This window comes from Aplysia californica, unplaced genomic scaffold (genome assembly GCF_000002075.1).
Source record: "Aplysia californica isolate F4 #8 unplaced genomic scaffold, AplCal3.0 scaffold00005, whole genome shotgun sequence".
Classification (NCBI taxonomy): Eukaryota; Metazoa; Mollusca; class Gastropoda; order Aplysiida; family Aplysiidae; genus Aplysia; species Aplysia californica.
The window spans coordinates 1660233-1681663 of NW_004797275.1; the positions used below are offsets into that span (position 1 = coordinate 1660233).

At 37.9% G+C, this 21431-nt stretch overlaps 1 protein-coding gene across 1 annotated transcript; it reads left to right on the forward strand.

Annotated features, from left to right (window-relative positions):
- The first annotated feature begins 141 nt into the window (after window positions 1-141).
- On the forward strand, window positions 142-20431 carry LOC101852288 (LETM1 domain-containing protein LETM2, mitochondrial). Its single transcript, XM_005089336.3, has 13 exons — window positions 142-273; window positions 4987-5056; window positions 6142-6685; window positions 6991-7134; window positions 7835-7972; window positions 9638-9841; window positions 10348-10599; window positions 11453-11584; window positions 12723-12840; window positions 13314-13507; window positions 13908-14152; window positions 14979-15120; window positions 15470-20431. Exons 1-13 carry the CDS (start codon window positions 219-221, stop codon window positions 15641-15643), a joined length of 2412 nt encoding a protein of 803 aa, XP_005089393.1. The 5' UTR covers window positions 142-218; the 3' UTR covers window positions 15644-20431.
- The last annotated feature ends 1000 nt before the right edge of the window (window positions 20432-21431 follow it).

The following is a 21431-nucleotide window of genomic DNA, read 5'->3' on the forward strand; positions in this document are numbered from 1 at the left end:
ATTTTTACCAACAACAGAGAAAAGAAAATTACTCCTTTACTTGTTAAAAATTATTATTGAAAATATTGAGTGCTGTAATATATGTCATAAATTTCATATTTTAAACTTGACCTCAAATTCCAGCTGAGCGGGTCACATTATACCTAGGTGACCTATTGACCTCTTTTACAGTAAATATGGCTGCTGATGGAAATTGTTGTCTTTAGTGTCAGTGGAAAATGTCGTCATTTCTCTTGAAGCAAGTCTCTGGTCTTAGGAATAACCCTGTTCTAGGTAAGAAAGATAGAAAGTAATTTAGGCGCACTAACTGTTTTGTTCTTCGTTTTCGGAACAGAGGCAGTGTTTTCTCCGGCTGACCTTACGAACGAAGGCATGTGGGAAAAAAGAGGGGGCCTTCACCTCGTAATCGTAGGCGGTGGTGATTATAAGTATGGTTAGAGTAATAGATCTGCACTCAAGAAGAGAGATAGATCAACATGGCATAATTACGAGTCAGCATGGGCTGCCACTACTAGTTAATTTGCTCTCTTGAATGTGTGAGGAGAAAATCAACAACCCCCATGCCCATACTGTTGATATGGCATGGGGCACTGGTGTCGTCTCAGTACAATTTTTCACCTGCTTGTTGTAATCTGAAAGAGGCCAAATCAAGGGGTTTCATGGTCAAAGTACTATTTTAGTTTAAAGGCATCTAATGTAAAGGAAATCTAGATTCTAGATCTTGTTCATAAGATGATTTTGGAGAATGGCCACTCCTGCTACTTCAAACCCCCACCCCCTTCTTTTAAAAGAGAACTAAAATTTGTATAGTAGTATAGTATAGTAGATCAACTGCTAAAATCTACTCTGCTTCCAATCTAGAACTGGATTTAGGTCAATGTCATTAGTCTTAGTTTTGCCTATCTCAGCACAACTTGGAACAACATCATTCTCTTGTTCCATGAGTGGGTTTTTTTCTGTAATGACTGATACTCTTTCGAGAAGCCAGATCAACCATTTTAATATTTTTATACCTTTTTACAAAGAGCGGAAAACGGAAGTCTTCTTGGCCAGTCATCCTAAATTAAATGTAATTTTTTTAATGCAGTCCTACATTCCAGAGCTTTTTGTCAGTGTCTTGATTTTTCCATTCTTTAAAACATTACATAATTTGACATTTGCTAAGCTGATGAATCAGATCAGTTTCGTGAACTGTGAACTTGCCTGTTATTATTATTATTCTCATATGTCTTCATTTTAGTTGATGAATTATAATTAATGTCAGATAATGATGGTATAGGCAACATTATAATGCTGATCACTTTTATTGCGCCCACTCTAGTTAGAATACAGCTCTAGGGGTTTTACAAGTGCAATTCATATATGTGAGACAGCGTGGTGAAATCAGGCGCTCATCAAAATAATAAAAATGAAAAAATTGGCATTTTTCCGCAGATTTTAGAATTTTTATCGAATTTTTGTTTTTTGGATCAACACCTTCTATCATGTCCATAACTCTTTTCCTACCAGGCCAAAATCCACCACTGGCCCAGGGCTTTGCCCTGACCTATTTTTACACCCCTACCCTACACCAAAAAATGTCAAAATATCCAACTAAACACACATACAAATCACATCATATGACCCATCAATCTGAAGGTTTAGAAATAATCTATCATATATGGTGATACAATATTGAAGATTTATTCCAATTATTTTATTAGTTTGGGGTTTCTAAAAGAAAATCGAAGGTGTCATAAATCAAAAATTTTACAGCTTTGAAAGATCATAAAAAAAGTACAACAACAACATCATTCAAATTCCCAGGTAGGTTGCCACAAGTAATTCAAAAAAATGCTGAAAGTTATGTATACATGTACTTCTAATATAGAGAAGTGAAGATTTGAGACATATACTGAAGTCAGGGAAGCGCTTATTTTCTTCTCATTTTTGCGATTCGAAGGGGACAAAAAAAAAAGCGCTGAAATGACTAAAAATTGCCTTTCAGTGCTATATTTTCTTTGGTATCTCTGCTAACAGGAAGTCTGTTCTATTATTTTGAAAACTTGGATCGGCCAAGAATTTCGTCTTTTCATTATTGGATTGGAATAGATAGTGAGCCACTCGAGCCGTATTTTGCGGCTCTCTGTCTAGCGAGGCCTCGTCTTTGAGCCTCAAAATGCGGCTCGCGGTAGGGAAAGTGTTAAAGAACATGTTTCTGTATAGATTTTAATGAAAAACATTGATTAAAGGCACAAAAAATGTAAATTTTTGTATCTAAAATAAATGAATATCATGTTCATCAAAAACAAGACAAATGAACAAGCTTTAAGATGATCCATAACTCCACATGCCCTAAAATTGATGAGCGCCTGATTCCACCTCATCGCAACATATATATATATTTTATATATATTGAAAAGGTTTTGTTCATATACACACTAAGAAACAAAACATACGCATACACGAACACACACTTTAAATACACATGCATGCTATGCTCACACACCCACGCACCACCTGCCGTTATATCACTCGACACTCGCGAGCGGCACCTTGCTCGAGGGGGCCTCTCGAACAGTACCATCATCACTCTGTGCTTTGCCTTTCGAGTTGAGTAATACTGTCAGAGCTCGGTACACAGCCTCTCGAGTAGTAATATAATGTATCATCAGTGCTCTGGTGAGAGCATTGTTCCAAACAGTGTCTCTGTTTTCTTCCGATAAAAGATGCGCTTTCATGACGGGTTGGTTTGTTGGGGATTTTTTATATGTACCCCTTCCTCCTCACCTTTCCTCCCCTGTCACTTTGTATAGATATATCTTTGTGCTGCATGTTTTTCTGTTGAGCACAGTAAGGGGTTTCGGGAAAAGCTGCTAGTTTTTTTTGTTTTTTCATTATTTATAGAAAAACCATTGATATCAAGGCGTACTGAGAGTTACTGTCCTTGGGTCCCTTTTGAAGATCCAAGGATCCCCCCTCCCCAATGTGGTTAATGATTACCTCCGTTGATGCTCATCGTGCCCTATGAGTAGTGCCCCTTGACGAGAGAGAGTGTTGAACCCTATTTAGTAGCGTTCGTTGGCTCGAGTACTCAAGTAATATATTAGTATCGAGCCTTTAATTGAACGCTCGAGTGCTTGAGCGGTAAAATATCCAGTAGCACACAGCACTTTCTCTCATCACACACTTACACATTTTACAGGTATGACATAGTGTAATATATTATATATATATTATATTATATGTACTCACAATTGACAAAAGAAAACAAAATATCTGCATTTGAGATGTGGTTCTACTACCGTGGAATGGCCAGAATAAGCTGGGAAGCAATTTTAGGACTTTGAGTTGTGTCAGATTCTCCACACAAGACAAGCCACACAATACAATAAAACGGGAAAAAAGGGTCAAGGGTGGACAACGAGCATTGTGGACCAATGACATCTAGGCATGGACTGGCTTTAGCATGAGTTCGCACCCCTCCCCCCCCTCCTCCGCAGGCCAGTGCTACTTACTGAAACTGTCTTTAGGCCATTCCCAAAGGGGGGATATTAACATGTTCTTATGCACAGTAGAATTGTAATTGGGCTGATTTATCGATGTCATGCTCATACTGTGCCGGAACAACATATAACTGCTGCTTTTTCTTTCCTCATCCTTTCTATCGTCATTTTCCCGCTACTTCTTTTGTATGTTTGTCACTCTCTTACGTCAACTGCTATTTCCGGGGTGCCTTGATAGTTGAAACAGATTTTGTGCTGTTGAGGCTAGAGAGGTGAGCAGAATAAGCCTGATTCCCTGTTTGGACTTCTGTTGACATCCCTCCACCCCTTGGCGCTCATATGACCTTTTATATAAATGCAGTTGCGAGCTCGTAAAACCTTACTAAAACTGTACCGACAGAGTGTATAACGGCAGCTATAGACTGTAAGCACTGGCGTGTCATTGCACACATAAACCTCTAAGCCAGGGATGACACCTTCAGGTATCTAAGTAATGCAATCTGTGGGTTAACAAAAATACCTAAAATAGATCATGACAAAGCAATTTACATATAAATATTGTACTGAAAATGAGGAAAGTTTCCCCTTCGAAACTGTATTCAACAACCATTTCAACCTTCTAACTGTAATTTTCTCTGATGTATTTCCTGTGTGCTTTTGTCTGTGGAATTACCTTTACCTCTCTTCCATTCATTCATTCATTAAAACAATACTAAGGAGCGATGATTTCAGTACCCATCAAATGAATATGTGTCATGACGCTGTGGAACCAGGCGCTAGTCAATTTTTCAGCATATGGAAATATTGATATCATCTTAAAGTCTGTACATTTGCTTTGCTTTCGATGAAAAAAGGATCCATTTATCTTGAATACAACTTGAGTTATTGGCGATTGAAGGGACGCCTGGTTTCAGAGGTAAAAATTTTGAGAAAATGGCCGCCAGAGTTTAGTTATTTCCTTAGGTTGAGAGCTCGTGGAAACTGAAAATTTACATCTTTTATGCCTTTAATCAACGTTTTTCAGTCAAATCCATACAGAAATGTGTTCTTTTATGGGCATGAAAGGTGTTGAGCCAAAAAACAAAAATTCGATTAAAATTCCCAAACCTGCCGGAAAATGCTAGCTTCTTAACTTTCATTATTTTGACGAGGGACTGATTTCACCACACTGCCTCACATATATATATATATGTTTTCACACGAATGAAAGGTGACAGGCATCTGTGGTGTTTTTCTTTTCCCAGTAGTATCATGCAGAAGACAAGAGATAAACTTCTGAGTGGGGAAGATTTCATCAGTCGGTCTGCAGGGATACAGTGTCTCACTCAACACAAGTAGACCCTGACAGGCAGGGTTAGAGTAGCCCACCTCCTAAACTGAATGGTGTGATTTTGTGTCCATGACTGTAAATTAGAAGAAAATCCTGCAAGAAAAATTAATATTTTCATAACAAGAAAATGTCCCATTCTTAATCATTGTTTTACAAATTCTTATTTTCCAGGAGGAAGATGGTCTTTCTTCTACTGCAAATATTGCTCTAGTGTCTTCATTGATAATGCAACAAAAAACCGGTAGGTATCTTTAGTTCAGTTACTGTATTAGTAAAAAAAATAAATAACCATTTGTGGTGTAGTGGTTAGATGCTTTGCTGTTGCATGCAGGAAGCCCGAGTTCGCTTCCCAAGATGGAATAAATTTTTTTTAACATCTCGGTCTTTCTGTTGGTTGGGATGTTGTGTCCCTCTCAGCTGAGATTGACCCGGACAGGCAGGGTCTGAAGCCTGCCTCCTAAATTATTTTAATTGTTTGGATTGGGCATAAAAACACCTACATAATATATACATTTAAAAATAAAAAACTACTGAAAAATGTCATTTTTTATGCTCTCTGCTTCGGGATTACTTGTTACTTGTTCACCGTTTTGTCTATGATACTTTTATTTTCTAGTAGCATCTTTTGGTTGCTTTAAGACTATTGTGAATTGGAAGACTTGTTCTTTTTTTCTTTTTTTTTGTTCCTCAGCTAGATCTGAGAGGTAACTTATCGTTTTAGTTTCTGAAATCAATCCACTGTACATTAGATCTGTGTTTCTGTCTTGCCTGGGGTTTCTCCCCCCCTCCCAGTCTCTTGCCAGGATCAAAGATCTCTTAATTTATCTATACTTACCAAAGTTTCTTCAGTAAATTTGGAATTATGAGTTAACAAATTAAATTCTTTGGTTTTCCTCCTTCCACATGTGTGCAAAGTTGGAATAGAACCAAGTACTTTTCATGAAAGATAACATATATGACACTGTAAGTCGTGCGATACTTTGATTTTTGTGTACAGAAGTGAGTGGTTTAGAGGCGTTGCTGTTTATTTGTTAATGTAATTTTTGTATTGTATCGCTCACTATTCAGTAATTTTGTAGGGAAATTTATTAAAACATCTCAACTTGGCTTAAATGTTGTTGAATCCATGTAAGTTTTCTATAGTGAGAAGTGAGAATTATCCATGATCTCAATTCACGTTTTATGTTATCAAACCAAGTGTGAGAATGTAATAAACGCTTTTGTTGTGTGCATCAAAAGAGTGTTGAATGTTTTGTTGTCTTAGTAACCTGCAACAGTAAATTTGTAGAAATTCTCTGATATTTCTACTTCCTCCTTTCACGACAGGTCTCCACAAAAGTACAGTGCCAGCGCATACCCTCAAGTCTTTCCTTCAGATCATCCAACACTTCAAAGTTCCATCTTCAAGTCCAAATATCTTATACATGGAGGGGATGTCAGGGCAGCGTCACTCGCACAGTACAGATTTCCTATTAGACACGTTTCTTCTGTATATGAATCCTCCTCACCGGTGCAAACTTCATACTCATTACACTTGAACAACCGTCTTGCTATACAGTCGTCCCTATTTCAACATCGAGGTTTCCATACCTCTGTAGCCTGGAGGAAGGAAGAATCTAAGCTGGAAAAAACTGTGAAGGCTCTAAAAGATAGTGCCAAAGAGGCTAAAGAGGAGAAACAACAGGTTGTGCCAGTAGAGGAAGAGACAGCTCTTACTCCAGCCAAGAAAACATTGACACAACGCTTTGTGGCCGCCTGCAAACATTACTACCATGGTTTCAGGCTTTTATTCATTGACTTCAGAATCTGCAGCAAACTGATATGGCAAGTTCTTAATGGGAAAAGTTTGACAAGAAGAGAACATAACCAGGTTGGTAATAAGTATGATCTTTAAAATGTTCAAATGGGGATTTTTTAACCCAAGTGCTGTTGAATGTATTAGCTTCATAATTTATTTAATCTTTAAAAATATGAACTGATTTTGAGTTTCGTTTGTGTTTGCCTGTGCCAATAGCAGTAAATGCTTAATCAGGGCTTTAATTTTTTTATCACTGTGCTTTGACAACACGTCTATGTTCTTTCATCTTTTGTCTTTTTAGCCATCTCAAGTTGCAAGATTTTTAGATTTAACATTGTCTTCCCCTTTTTCCATCCCACCCCCTCATCTGTCCTCAGTTGGTGCGGACTACAGCAGACTTGTTCCGACTTCTACCGATGCTGGTTTTTATCCTCGTTCCATTTGCTGAATTTCTGCTTCCAGTAGTCCTCACCCTATTCCCTAACATGTTGCCTAGTACTTTCAAAGAAGAAAAGGATGAGGTAAGTTTGGATTGTGTGTACACAAACATTTGTTCCAATATCAAGATTTACATTGTATTTTTTACTCTTTTCCTGCATTTGTCAGGTCTGTACTCCTGTTACTGGATAACTCTTGTGAGGACTCAGTGGCTGAGTGGTTTGTAAGCTCAGGCTCACAATAATGTCTGGCAGGTGTCGGTGATGTAGCGTCTAGCTGCGAGCTTGCCAGGGTGTGTCCTTGAGCAAAATACTACAGCCCTAGCTCAAAAACAAGGCGCTATACAGTACAGTAGCGACCAGCAATGGTGTACGAATTGTCTGTTTGTGATGTTGTGTATTATGTATATATATGTACACTTTTGTCAAACAAATTTGCCAAGGGGATCAATAAAGTGGAATTTATTTCATTTATCTTTATTTCATGCCCTTTCGGTTTACAGGTAAGGCAGCAAGCCTTGGCTTCTCGACATTTACATACAGATATAAGATGTGTCACCAGATAATGACCATGGGAATACGACCTGCCGCAACATCTTTTATGAGGCTGTTAAAGTCGCCAGGGAAAAGTTAAATGTCGGATTGAATGTGAAGGTCGTTTTTATCTCTCCTATTCAAAATTGTTCAAAATCATCTGGACATATTTTGAAATAAGGAGAAAAGTTATTTCTTTGGCCATAATCAAATCATTTGTAACACATAATGTATTGTATTTTCATTTCAGAAAGAGAAAATAAAAAAGACTCTAAAAGCCAAAATTGAGATGGCCAAATTTCTTCAGAAGACTATCAAGGAGTCTCCCGTTGAAGCAAAGAAAAAAGATGGTCAGACGGCAGAATCATTTGGACTTTTCCTTGATAAGGTTTGTATATATATGCGCTTTTACTGCTTTTGCCTTTGAGTAAAACCAGTGCCTCTACCATGGCTGCAAGAAAAGTTGGACATACAAAGATGTTTTTTATTTACTTGTTTTAAATATTTATATGAAACTGAGAAACTACTGTCTATTTACCCTTCTTGTCCTTGTATGGGTTTCAAGCCATATGGTTGTCACAGATACTGGCTTTTGTAGTGTCATGGTCAGGGCCTTCTCCATGAGGGCAAAGACATGAGTTTGATTCCCACGAGGGCAAGATTTTTTGTTGAGTGTCCCTGCCTTTTTGCTGTATCCTGATGGCCCGGACTAGCCCTGACAAATTTAGGATCAAGCCTCAACATGGTCTAAATTATAGCATTTACGATGGACAACTTTTGCAATATGCTGCAACTGAATAGATTGGTTCTGATGGTTTTGGAGGGTTATTTTTTTGTTTGACTATTACCTCAGTTGGTAGATAGACAGGAAGGTGAGCTGGACTGAAAGTACGTATGTAGTAAATTTGGAGAAAGATTATTGCTCCGTCACAAGAAAAATGGAGTAAAAGTAGCACCTTGCCATTGGAAAAGTTGTACTAACTCTTGGTTGGGCAGGAGACAATTTACAACCCACTACTCATTTAACTGTTTATTAATGGCACAACCAGACACTCCTATGGCTAAATTTTATTGCAAGCTGCAAATGCTGTAAAACTGTTACTAAAACTGAGCATTGTGACACAGCCCATAGTGCTGTGCGAAGGCGAGTGCTCTGTGGCAGTACATTGCACATTATTTTGAATGGTGTTCTTTTCTTGCATGAAAGAAGTAAATTAATATTTCACTTTTATCCAATCAAAACATTTGTGAAGACCATAGGTAAGTATCTTATGTTGATTTTCATTGGCTTAAGTGTTTTGAGAGGGTCGCTTGGATTACTATAAGCCTTGAAAGGGAAAAGGAAATTGAAATGTCACTGTAAGTTTTTACTTGTACACTATTACTGATCACTAGTTCTTGCTTAACAATACTGCTTTTCACAATGGTCGTAAAATGACCATTTGGCAGACTGGGAAAGGGTTTGGTATCAGTTATTGGAGAGCACATCAAAGCTGTAAACTATTTTTGATAAGGTTGTGGATTTAGGAGCTTCTGTTTGTGCTTAATCACTTTAAGGTTGAGTCTTTTGAAAATTGTATGAATGGATATCAATGACACAGCTGCATTTGTGTCACGACGCGGTGGAATCAGGTGCTCATTAATTTTTGGGCATATAGAGTTATTGGTATGATCTTAAAGCTTGTTTATTTGTCTTCCTTTCTGTGAAAAAAATATCTATTTACCTTGAATAGAAGTCGAGATATTTGCTATTGAAGGAGGTGGGGGTAGCCTGTTTTCTGAGGCATACAGATGGATGCTGTTTATATATTGACTGATTATCATCTTTCCCCAAGGGAAGCTTACATTCATGTGAATTCACAGTTTGTCATTTATTTAAGATATGACACTTCAGATGGATGCTGTTTATGCTTTTACTGATTTTTCATGCTTCCCAAGGGAAGCTTTCTTTCATGTGAATTCACTGTTTGTCATTAATTTAGTTTCTCCTCATTTAAATTGGAGCTTTTTATGTTTTTTCTAACTCATACACTGGGTTGTTTTGTTTTTTCAGATTAGGAAAGAAGGAATAAAACCGAACACTAAAGACATTATGAAATTTGCCAAGCTTTTCGAAGATGAAATTACCTTGGACAATTTATCCAGACAACAGTTACGAGCTTGCTGTATCATGCTGAACATCACACCCAGAGGAAGTGATGCCTTGTTGCGATTTCTGCTGGAAATGAAACTTCGAGGGTTGTTAGCTGATGATAAGGTAAAAATTACGTAATTATGATAAATCTCGCTGTTGACTATGAATAATGAATGGGGTTCACCACCGATGTCTGTAAGGTCCCAATATTTTCTTGTGCAATATTGATTTCTTAATGCTTATTCAAAGTATTTGCAAGCTGTTGTTATTGGATTTTTAAAAAATAGGTCACTCTTTTGTGGTTGAATGGCAAGGGAGTTCAGGCTGACATGCAAAGTCAAGCAATGTCATTTACACTGCCTTTAAATGGTTGGTCACTAGGGGGTATCCTCAAGTAGGACATAAATGTGAAACAGGATGGCTTGCTGTTGCGAAATTCTTTGTAGATCATGATAGGTAATGTAACTGTTGAGATATAATATAATACTTCATTTTATGTGTTGCAATTTGTGTATATGTTCTGAGTGACAGTTGTAAACCAAATTACAGATGGGGATAAATAAAGCTTTCTACCATTCCTTCATGTATTTCATCTTTTATAAAATTATCTAAACATTTATGACTCGCAGATGATTCAGAAAGAAGGTCTAGACAGTCTGACGATCAGTGAGCTGCAGTCAGCCAACAGAGCGCGAGGCATGCGGGCCCTGGGTGTGTCTGAGAACCGGCTGAGGGACCAGCTGAAGCAGTGGCTGCAGCTCCACCTGGAGGAGCAGATCCCGCCCTCACTGCTGCTGCTGTCCCGCGCCCTCTACCTGCCCGAGACTTTGTCCACAGAGGAGAAACTCGGCGCCACCATCACTCAGCTGGCTGATACTGCTGTAAGTTTTTGGATGATTTTATAAACGAACTCACCGTCCTTTGTTTCTAATTGGAGTCATGGTGTTGCTCATGTAGTAGAAAGATGGGAAGGGGAAGAATTTTTTTAACACTATTTTGTGTGCTCAGTATGGATTTTCAAATGATATGAAACATTTTTGAGAAAGTAAAGATGCTAATTTGCCTTTAATTTCAAATTCGGTTTATTTTTAATTGCTTTTGTCTTGATTTTCCTCCAGCATTTGCAACATGTCCGGTGGGGGGGTAAAATGTTTGTAAAAAAACAGCCCTCTCTTATGCCGTACACTATCTTTCTTGTCACAATCAAGCCTATAGCTTCCTGGGGTGGTTGTACATGTAAACTGAAATCTCATATTGCACCAAAACATATTATGTTCATTCTTGTGTCCTGTCATTGTTCAACAAATAAAATAAAAGTAGTAAAGATGGATATCGTTCAATCAGGGGATTGGGTATTAAGCCTGTCTGATAGACAAAGTCTATTGCTGACCTTCGTTTCAAAAGTGTTACGAAACGTAGTCTGTTTTCCCTGGTTTAAACTTTTGATGTTCTTTTTTAACATGTCTTATATGCTGCTGATTCCTTTCTGTAACTGCTGCTTGTTAATTTCTTATCCCCCAGTTTTTGTCTTTCTTTTTTCCCTAGAAGTTAATGATAATCATGTAAATGCTCTTCTCTGTAACAGAGAGACTATTTTGTATCGCCATTTTCCCTTCGCTCTCTTGTTCTCAATGTCTTTAACCTGTGTTTTTTTGGGGGGAGGGGTTTTATTGTTTTTTGTTGGGGGTTTTTTTCGGTAAAGTCAGCCTTTTCAAATTCCATTTTTTTTTTTAGGCGGATGAAGCCAAGGTGAAGGTGGCAGAGATGGTGGGTGAGACAGTTGACAACAAGACCAAGTTGGACGTCATCAAACACGAGGAGGCCATCATTGCTGCTGAGAAGGAACAGATGGCCAAGGAGGAGAAGGTAAACTTTTATTACAGGATCTGACACTAGAGCATAGGTGGAATTTTACTGCTAGCGCTTTTCCGGAAACTTTAAGAATTCAGGAATTATGGAATTATCTGGACTCATCTATTTCTTGTGAGAAACTTCTCTCCCTGTTTTTGTATGTGATGTCTTTTCTTTGTTTTTGTTTTTTTTCTTTCCTCTAAGGGTTGTGTCGAATACGAACATTCTTCATCAAGATATGGCTCCCCTGCCTGAAACTGGCCTCTAGAAAAGTGTTAATGCTCGTTTTTTCCTTTAAAAATTCTGTTGTACTTATCTCTCCTTTTCTTTGTCACTCTCTATTAGCGACATCTTTAATCTTTTGCTCTCATATGACCTATTATCATTGTAAGTGTTGTAATACTCTTTCTTAAACTAAAACTTTTACAGGTTTTAGAGCTTGATCCTGTGATTTCTGTAATGTAATTCTGACTGTGTGTGTTGTAATTTAGATTTTCAATGTTATGATCGTTTGAATCAATATCAACCCCAACCTCAGTTCAATCTTACATTACGAAGACCACATAACAATTTATCTGTACCACCCGGGGCAGTGCCACTGACTGTAGTGTCTTTAGGCCATTCCCAAAGGGAGGACATTTCTCGTTCAAGCATAGGTGAATTGTAAATGGGCTGACTCATGTCTCGCTCATAACTGTGCCTGATCTACAACAGGGAACTGCTGCTTTTTCTTTCCTGATCCTTACTATTGTCATTTTCCTCTACTTCTTTTGTATGTTTGTTACTCTCTTGTGACCTGCTATTTCCGGGGTGCCTTGATAGTCGAAGCAGACCTTGTGCTGTTGAAGCTAGAGAGGTGAGCAGTCTAAGTCTGATTCCCTGTAAAGACTTCTCTGTTGACACCCACCCCTTGGCGCTCATATGACCTTATGCAGTTGCGAGCGCCGTAAAACCCTCTACTATTTTTTTAAAAATTTATCTGTGAAGTTTACTTTTTCCCTTAAAGCACTGATGATGAATAATCTCTTGTGGCTGTTTTCTTAAGAAGATGTTGGCATTTTTTAAAAATAATCATGAGAAGAACTATTTATAACCTTGAGGAATGGTTTATTTGGAGTACAAATTTATGAGCAATCTTTCTGTCTGCCACCAGTTGATTGAGGAACAGGCAGAACGGGAGAGAGCGGAGGCTGAGGCGAAAGCTGCAGAGACTGCTATGGAGACTCAGGGTGAAGATATTGCCAAAACGCTGGAAACTTCTCCAGATGAAGGTAAGTTTCATACTGTTGTTCATCTGCTTCGTTCTTTTATTGACACATGCTGGGTACAGTTTTTCACATTTTCAAAACATTTCTCAGGATTGTTTGCTTCTACATGTTTAAATCACGAAAACTTACAGGAAAGGGAAAAATGATGAAATGCATTATTTATTGTTTGAATAGCAAAAGAAGCTTGTCATCTTATCCTGTCTGATGATCAGAGAAATCTGTGTGGACCTTTGATCGATTTATGACTTATTTTCAGTTTGAAATGATATCAGTGGTCTTCGTTCTGCTGATCAGTTGAGTGTTAACAAATATTCAGTAGTGCTGTGACAAGGAGAGGAACCCTGGCAAAGTGTTTTTAAACTATTGTTTTTGTTGTGTCATGAGAAAAGATCCTCGGAGAAAAACAATTTTTGCTTGTATTTTGTTTCATATTCCTGAATCTTTTCTAGAAACTCATATGCTTTTCTCACACGCAGTTCTTGTTGACCATGCTGAAGTGGCACAACCAAGTTCCAGGGAGACTCTCATGGATCCTGCTGCCTCTGAGTTCACGGCGAAAGATTTGGATGAAATGGAGTCTGTTCTGGAGGAGGTTGCCAAAGCTAAGAAAATTGATATTGAAGTCGACGCCCTGAAAGGTCTCAAGGAAGAAATCACTGATTATAAAGAGGTAGGTCTGTGTTTATTGATAAAATTAGTGCATTTTAATTTGAATTATGGTTGACTATTCTTTAGATTGTATCCCAAAAATTTAAAACAATCACCAGTTTTGCTATAAAAGCCGTCATGGCAGTTTCACATTTTCTTTTCATGGACAAGTCATGTTTACATCTGAATGTCATTTTGTCAGAGTTCATTAAAGCAAAGATCAGTGCTACGAATTCTTGACATATGCTGATTAAGTGAGGAGGTAACAGCTTTGACGTTTGAATGGCACTTAAATGTTGAAAAATTTTGTCTTATATGGTTCAAGAGCCTTTGCCAAGTAGATTGTAGACTGTAAATGAAGAGAATTATGTTTGTAAATCTTGGACTGTTCATGAGTCTTTTGTGAATCTTTCCAATACCAGGATTTGGAGGACCTGAAAGAAGTTGCTGTGGTCAGTGGTTCTGACCATAAACAGTATGGGGAATCAAAGGCTGCGAAACGCCTGGCCAAGAAGGTTTCTCAGATGATCTCGCGGCTGGACTCTAAGGTGGTGGACCTGCAGGAGGAGAAGAGCAGCATCCAGGAGAAAATGTCTATGGAGGAGAAAAGTCTGGAGGAGGAGCTGGGGGATACTCAGCAAGCGCAAGAACAGATTGATAAATACAAGTTAGTAGTTTGTGTAGGGTGCAGTTGGAATTTATGTCCCTTTTTTTTCTGTGTATTTGTGTGTGTTTGTATATTTTGTGTGTCATAGAAGGAGAAAGAGAAGAAATTACACTCTCCTGCTGTTAATTTCTGTAGCTGAGGACATTTTTTATATATATACTCTCAAAAGCACCACCTAGTTATGCGTTTCTCTTTCTAGTTTCTATTTTTGGTGACAAAACCTTATGTTAGAGCAAATGGCTATGAGTTGAGTTTCCACCAATAATAATAATAATCGATAGCATTTGTATAGCGCAAATCCTCGCTCAACAGCAAGCTCTATGGGCTTCACAATCTATACTATTACCCCAGCAGACCTGAGTGCATTCTGAAATAACCTCAACTTCCTGGGAAGCATACTGTGCAAGCAGCCATTTATAGGCGCTAAAACACTAACATACTAACAAGGTCTTTTGCTGTCTAAGGCCGGGTACCCATTCCCACCAGGGTGAAGTGAGGAAAATTCGTGTATAGTCTGGACACAACGTCGGGCCCGCGGCTCGAACCCCCGAACCCGTAACCTCACGATTACGAGTCCGGTAGCCTAACCACTAGGCCACCGACGCCACAATACTCTAACCCCCCCCACCCCCCACTTTACATACATGTCTCGTATCTTGATTTTTGCGTGCCATTATATTGTTTTGATGTGCCCCCTGTCTCTGTCTCTGTTCTTTCTGTAGCATGGGCGTACATGTATTGAGTGATCATATTTCCTAGTTAAAGTTGTCTTTTGAGAATGCTGATGTTTTGTAAGTGAAATTTTTCTCTCCATCATTTCCCCCAGGACCAATATCATTTCTATCAATGAGATGGTGGATGCTCTGAAGCGCTTAAAGAAAATTCCTGATGACTCAAAATTGCTTCGAATGTTCGAAGTCCTTGATCAAGATAAAGATGGGAATATTGATATCAATCATGCCCTTCAGGTAAGTTTGATTTTTCTTTGTGGTCCAGTTGTGATATGAGTGAGGCCATTGTTTTTTACAATTTTCAAAGGAGTGAAGTGTATATTCTTTGTGGGGCGTAAAATTCTATCTTACATGTATTCTTATTCTTTGAGGTTTTATTATTTTTTTGGCTGATGTTTTTGTGATGGGAAACTGGTATCTGTTATAACTCAGAGGTTTAAATTGTAATGGTTGATTGGTCCAAATGTTCCTAATTTTGTTTTGACGTAGAGAGTCCTGCTTATGTTGCAACAAAGAACTGTGCATGCTTGTTTTGTTAAGTATGGTCTAAGACTCATCATACTTTGACCCTGTGGTCAATTTTCAGGTTTTGGAAGTGCTGAGCCAGGAGCACCTCAAACTGAATGAGCGACAGGTGGAGGAGATCACCAACCTGCTGAAACATGAGGCCTTGCTGGAGGATGAAGAGAGAAGGGAAGAGAAAGAAAAGAAGGAAGAGGAAAACCGCTTGAAAGAGCAAAAGGAACAGCAGCAAAACTAATGGCTCTAACTGACCACATCCAGGTTATTGCTGGAGTTTTGGGAGGGGCAGTGCTGATTTAATTTCGAAGTTTCTTCCGTTTTTAATAGAATTTTGTTCCCATTTCTCAGAGACCTCAATGTGATTCTTGTGGAGAAAAATTTCATGTTGCGTCTCATGCTGAGTTGGAGGAAGTTTCTTTCTGCACGCATTTTACAACATTTTATTGTATAGAAGAAAGTTCCTTTTTTTCCCCTTGTGTTGTATGAAAAAAATAAGTATGTTTAGAACAAATTGTTAAAATCCATTCTTGCTGTTCTGTTGTGGTGACATGTGATGTTGCTCTTCCTGCTTTTTATTTGTAACAGTATTTACTTCTTGAGTCTGAGTTTGAAGTATTTCCTTAATGAAAGGACAAAAACTACTCGAAATTTTCCCCTGATTTATATATAATATCTGTTTCCATACATTGTTTTTCCTGCATGTAAACATCATTAATGTTTGTGATGATGAAGTCCATAGTATCTCGCCACACGTATGGCTTTTATTTTTTTTTTTGTACTGATGTATTTGCTTTCACTATAGGCAAATGTGGCTACGGGTTTTTAAAAAATATGGTATGTTTATTCAGAATCACATTTTCCTGCTCCCCAAATACTTTTTACCTTCCTTGAATTCCTGGGGTCCTTCTCTTCTACTGACCTTGCTTTTTGATCCTGAGATGCTGCAATTGGTAGAAACTTGACACTGTTCGACCGTTAGTCTTAAGCTTTCTGACTGAGTTCCTGTGCACAGTAAATATGGCTGTGGTTTTTTACTCGTGTCCCCTGTTTGATTTAGTGCTATGTACTAATGAGAGTCTACACAAGGATTTTTGGATAGATTTGATTTTTCCTTTTATTGTGTTTCCTTCTTGAATCTGTCTTTCATCCTTCACTGTTTCAACCTCTGTGTTTTATGCCTTAACTGCACTATTATCTGTCTGCTGAGCATAAATATGTGTGGCAGTTTGCTGTTTTTAATTTTCCATTAGAATACCAAGGTGTTTAGTTTTCCTTGGGCTACTAATAATTGTATTCTCTTTGAGCAGACATCTGATACTAAAAGATCTGTGGTCATTTGCCGTGTGCAATTATTATCTCATAGCAAACCCACTTTGAAGTTTCATGACATGTAATGTTGTCTTTAAACAGGTCTGAATCACTTTCTCTTCAGATTTAGTTTGGTTGACCTGTTTCACTCTTGAGGTCATCATAGAGTAGAGACTAGAGTCTAGATGTTTACCCTTCAGTGCCATCCATGATCTTGTTTGTATTCGTCTTTAAGTACATAATTGCCTGATAGTTTTCAAGAGAGAGTTGTTATGTGTTGCTATTTTCTTGGCATTAGACTCTAAGATATTCTCTTCCTCTGAACTATTTCCAACTTTTTGGAAAAGGAGTGGAAATTGAAATCTCGCCCTGAAATTTATTATCGAACTCTTTTTGAATAGGCTCGTATTTCTCAGGTAAAGAAAGCATTTGTTTTGTGTGAACAATGGGCTTGTTTTGATTTAATTTTGTTGATGAGTTCAGGTAGCTTTGATTTTGATCTTTGGCCTATGTTCTGGTGAGAATTGAGCCCTGGGGGATGAAATGGTGCATTGAGCAACGCTGTGCAGTCCGACATGTATACATTTGGAGAAAAGTTCCAGACACATCCCGGTAACCACACCTTACATGGAAAGATGTAACATTGTGATTTGTTTTTATTATTTGATGACTGATTTATACACGTGCTTCTGTATCTGCAAGTCATTCTGGTTGGACGCTTATATATTATTTTTCACAGTGAACTGCGTGAATGTATCATTGGATCTGATGAAACTGATGTAAGTGTGTGGAAAGAGATTGAGACTGCTGTTTTGTTTTTGTGCAAGGTGATTTTTATCATGTCAATTCAGTCACAGTCATTGCAAAGTAGAAGAGTTCATTTGGACTGCTCAGTGTAAGACCGCGTCAAACATCACTATTTAAGGTGGCTTTTAGCAGAGACTAACACTAATCAGTCGATTTAATTGTGTCCCCGTTGGCGAGGTATTGTTATTTGTGGCTTCATCAATAAGAAAAGTTTCTGAAGGTGTTGCTTCAGCTCATTTGTTCAGGACTTTACTGTCAGTTGTTTTTTTTAAAGGAAGCTTGTGTTTAGATTGTGGCTGTACTTGTGTCTTTTTCCATCCTGCTTTTTTAAATGAGGGATTGTATACAATGTACATCTGTTAGAATAAATGGAGTCTGCAGCATTTCCCATCCATAAGACAAACGTCTCAAAGATTTTCTCTAATGTGACAAGTCTGGTATTTGACATAATGCTTTCTAATTGTTACTAGTGTCATTTTTTTTTTTACTGTTACTGCTGTTTCAAGCACTTCACTGAATGATATAATCAGAAATTCCTTGATATTCGAGACAGTTGCTGCAGTGCAGTGTTGTTGCCGTTCTCTGTATTATGCCATTTGATCCTGGGTGTAAAAATGAAACAGAAAAAAGCTGTTTAAGTTTGGCATTGAACTGATGTTCTCAGTTGCATTTTTGTTATCCACAAAGTTTGGTAGTTGTTAGAAGTACTTCCACTTTTCAGCTTAAGGAGAAAACAGAAAGATTTTATTTAGGGACTTAACATTCTTAGCTGTAAATTGAAATAGCGACGGAGACAAAATACTGCTGAGGTCAGGTAGATAAAATAGACTTCAGGAGAATGCTCAGACTTCTCTGAGATGTGAGAGAGATCACAACGAAGATGCTTCTTCCTTAGTTCTCTTGCTGCCTCGTCACCTGGCCAGTTTTTACTCATCACTACACTGTCTAAGGCAGTTGATAGCATTTTCGATAGTAATGAGGATTCCATAACGTACTATGAGTATGAGTTTTCCTGCTTGTATAGTACGATTATGTTGGTTTTTTGTCGTATGTCATAGAGCAAGAAGATTGCTGCTTAAAAGAGGTTTGACCTTTGAATGATCTTGATGTCTTTTGTGTTTCGATTAAGTCATTCCTTGCACGAATCTTCTTTTTATGACACCTCTGGGAGCAAGGCGTTTTCAGGGGGGACTTGCATGATGATAAGTTGGAAAAAAGCTGAGTTTTCTATCATGGGAGACATGGATGGGATTATCACTTTTACTTTCACTTTGAATAAAGTATGAAGAGGTTTTTGCTGCTTGATGTCAGGCTTAAAAATTAAGATGCGATTGTGATGTAATCAAAATGTTTCAACCCTTCACACCAGTATTGGTATAAGACCACAGTAAGCTGTGCGCAAATGGGTGTTTTTCTGCTGTACTTTAAATTTGAGACAGTACTTTTATTAGTGTGATCTAAATTGTAAAAACAGTTTTTTTATCTGTACATAGCAGTTCCCACTTTTTTAAAGATTTAAATAGTCGTGAACGAGTATGTACTGAATTGCATTCTGAAAATCCTTTTTGATATTGAAAATCAAGGAAATGAAGTTCTTAACCTGTGGACTTGCTTTGTGGGAAATGATGAATTTTCCTGTTGTACATGTATATATTTATGTTGAGAAATACTGTCTTGGGTATGTTTGTAGCTTTGAATTTTGTTTTTCTTTTCCGTTTTGCTGCCTATTCTCCTTTTTTTTTCTTCCTGATTTTAAGACTGTATTGCTCCTCCTTATGAAAAAATCCACATGAGGTAGCCCTATATACTTCAAATATTGTTCCCTTTCTTGACTGAAATTTCCAAAAGTCCAAGAAAATTAAACACACATTGAATGTGTAAACTGGGCATTTTAGCATTGTTAACATTATATAGATATCTTTGATAATATTCAGCACAATTTTGTTATGATAAAGGGCTTGATTGAAGGAGGAACAGGGTTTTTTTCTTCTCACATGTTGATTTTAGCATTTAAAATTTGCCAATCTTTGCCTCATCAAACACCAGGTGCGAACATTGTTCTTGCAACAGTGGTACTACCCTTGTCATGCAGCTTGACCTGTAGTGGTAGGGTGTAACATCTTCTGGCAGTGCAAGTTAACTCAGTTTATGCATACACACTGATAACTTTTGTTGTTTATTCCCAGCTGTGGGTTCCGTGATTTTAGTTTTTGCTTGTGTTGCATGATGTCAGTTCAAGTTGCCATAGACTAAATTTATACACGTGTGTTCTCATTTTTTAAATTCCGAGATATAAAAGCTTGTACCTATAACTAAGACAGTGACTTATCAGACAGACTGCTCCACTGTTTTGTAGGATGCTATGATCTAGCAGGTAACAATAATTAACAGACCATAATAATATGTAATTTACATAGTGCAGTTTCAGTACATGTATATGTTTGCATACCCATTTATCAGTGGCCATATGGAATGTATACAAATAAATATACATTCTCTCATGAACTCTCAGCTCTTTTACTCACATGTTGCCCACCTTCACACGCAGATATAGACATACAAGTGTTTCTAGAGGTACTAATGAAGGTATGTAATCCTGACTGTAACATCGCACAAAGCAACAAAGTTTTCCAGAGAGTCGGGATCATATCACATTTTCCTGTGGAATTGCACATAATCAACAGAATAGGATGTCTTATAGTCCACAGTGGCTGACAACAGACCCCACACTACTGTGTGTGTACCCGAAGGCCGGTGTCCATGCCATATGCTGTGATTGGCATAAATTTTGGAGTCCACGTGTCCGTTGTCAAGTATCATTGATTTATGTGTCAGCATGCCACACCTCACTTATTACACAGGACTTTTAGAAATTAAAAAAATAATAATAAAACAGTGAGCCTACAAAATATTGAACCTTCTCATTTTGTTTCTTTGAGACTTTCTGTATTTCGGTTGAAGTAGTTGAGTGACCTGAGATGTGTTTTAAATTGGACTTGAGCACCTGTATTTCCTTTTCATTCGTGTATATCTACCCTCTTTCTCTTTCCCCATCTTTAATCACATTATCTTTCTAAATATACCATAGCTGTTATAGCCTTTTCCATAGGACGTTAACTAAATGATTCTCTTGTGGGAAAGTGTCTTGCAAGAGTATCTGGTAGACTGGTGTCTGTGGTGTAGAGGTTAAGTTCTTCACTGTTGCACACAGAAGAGATGAGTTTGATTCTCAAATAGGAAAGTTTTTATCGAGTATCTCCATCGTGCTGGGATGTTGTATCCCATTCCAACTCAACCCGGATTCGCCCTGACAAATAAGGTTGAATCAGCTCACCTCCCTAATGATCTAAAGCGTATGAATTGGAGAGCGTAAAACACATACAACCAGTACTGGCAACACCTCGAATCTTCAGCATAAACCTACCTATTTCCGTTGCTTGTCCTGTAAAAGTTTTTAAAACAAAAAAATTAGTATGGTGTCCAGCTTTGCTCTACAGAGTTTCCAGTCACTTATCTCTTCAGTTCTCAAACTGGTTTAGTTCTGTTGTGTTGCAACAAGAGGGGGAACCCAATAGTCCTTAGTAAATATAGTCCTCAGTGATATAAGGTCACATCTTTGCATGTTGCTAAATCAATGGACTGCAAAGATTCATGTACTGTTCCTGTGGCTGATTCTTGCCCAGCATCAGTATTGTAGCAATTAGGCTCTTCACCATTGCAAGCTGAAGATGCCAGTTTGATTTCTGAGTGAAAAAGTTTTCTTATCAAGTGTCTCTATCTGCTGGGATTTTATATATCTCTTTCAACCCTGTTTGCCCTGACAACCAGGCAGGGTCGAAACAGCCCACCTCAGAACAATCTAAATTGTGGGAGCATAAAACCTTCAAGATTATAAGTACAATTTCCTGCCC

Excerpts from the sequence above, each read along its gene's own strand:
- LOC101852288 (XM_005089336.3), top strand. The coding sequence starts at position 219 with ATGTCGTCATTTCTCTTGAAGCAAGTCTCTGGTCTTAGGAATAACCCT. Across the intron at positions 6,686-6,990 it reads CAAGAAGAGAACATAACCAG|TTGGTGCGGACTACAGCAGA; the intron begins GTTGGTAATAAG and ends ATCTGTCCTCAG. Across the intron at positions 11,585-12,722 it reads AGATGGCCAAGGAGGAGAAG|TTGATTGAGGAACAGGCAGA; the intron begins GTAAACTTTTAT and ends GTCTGCCACCAG.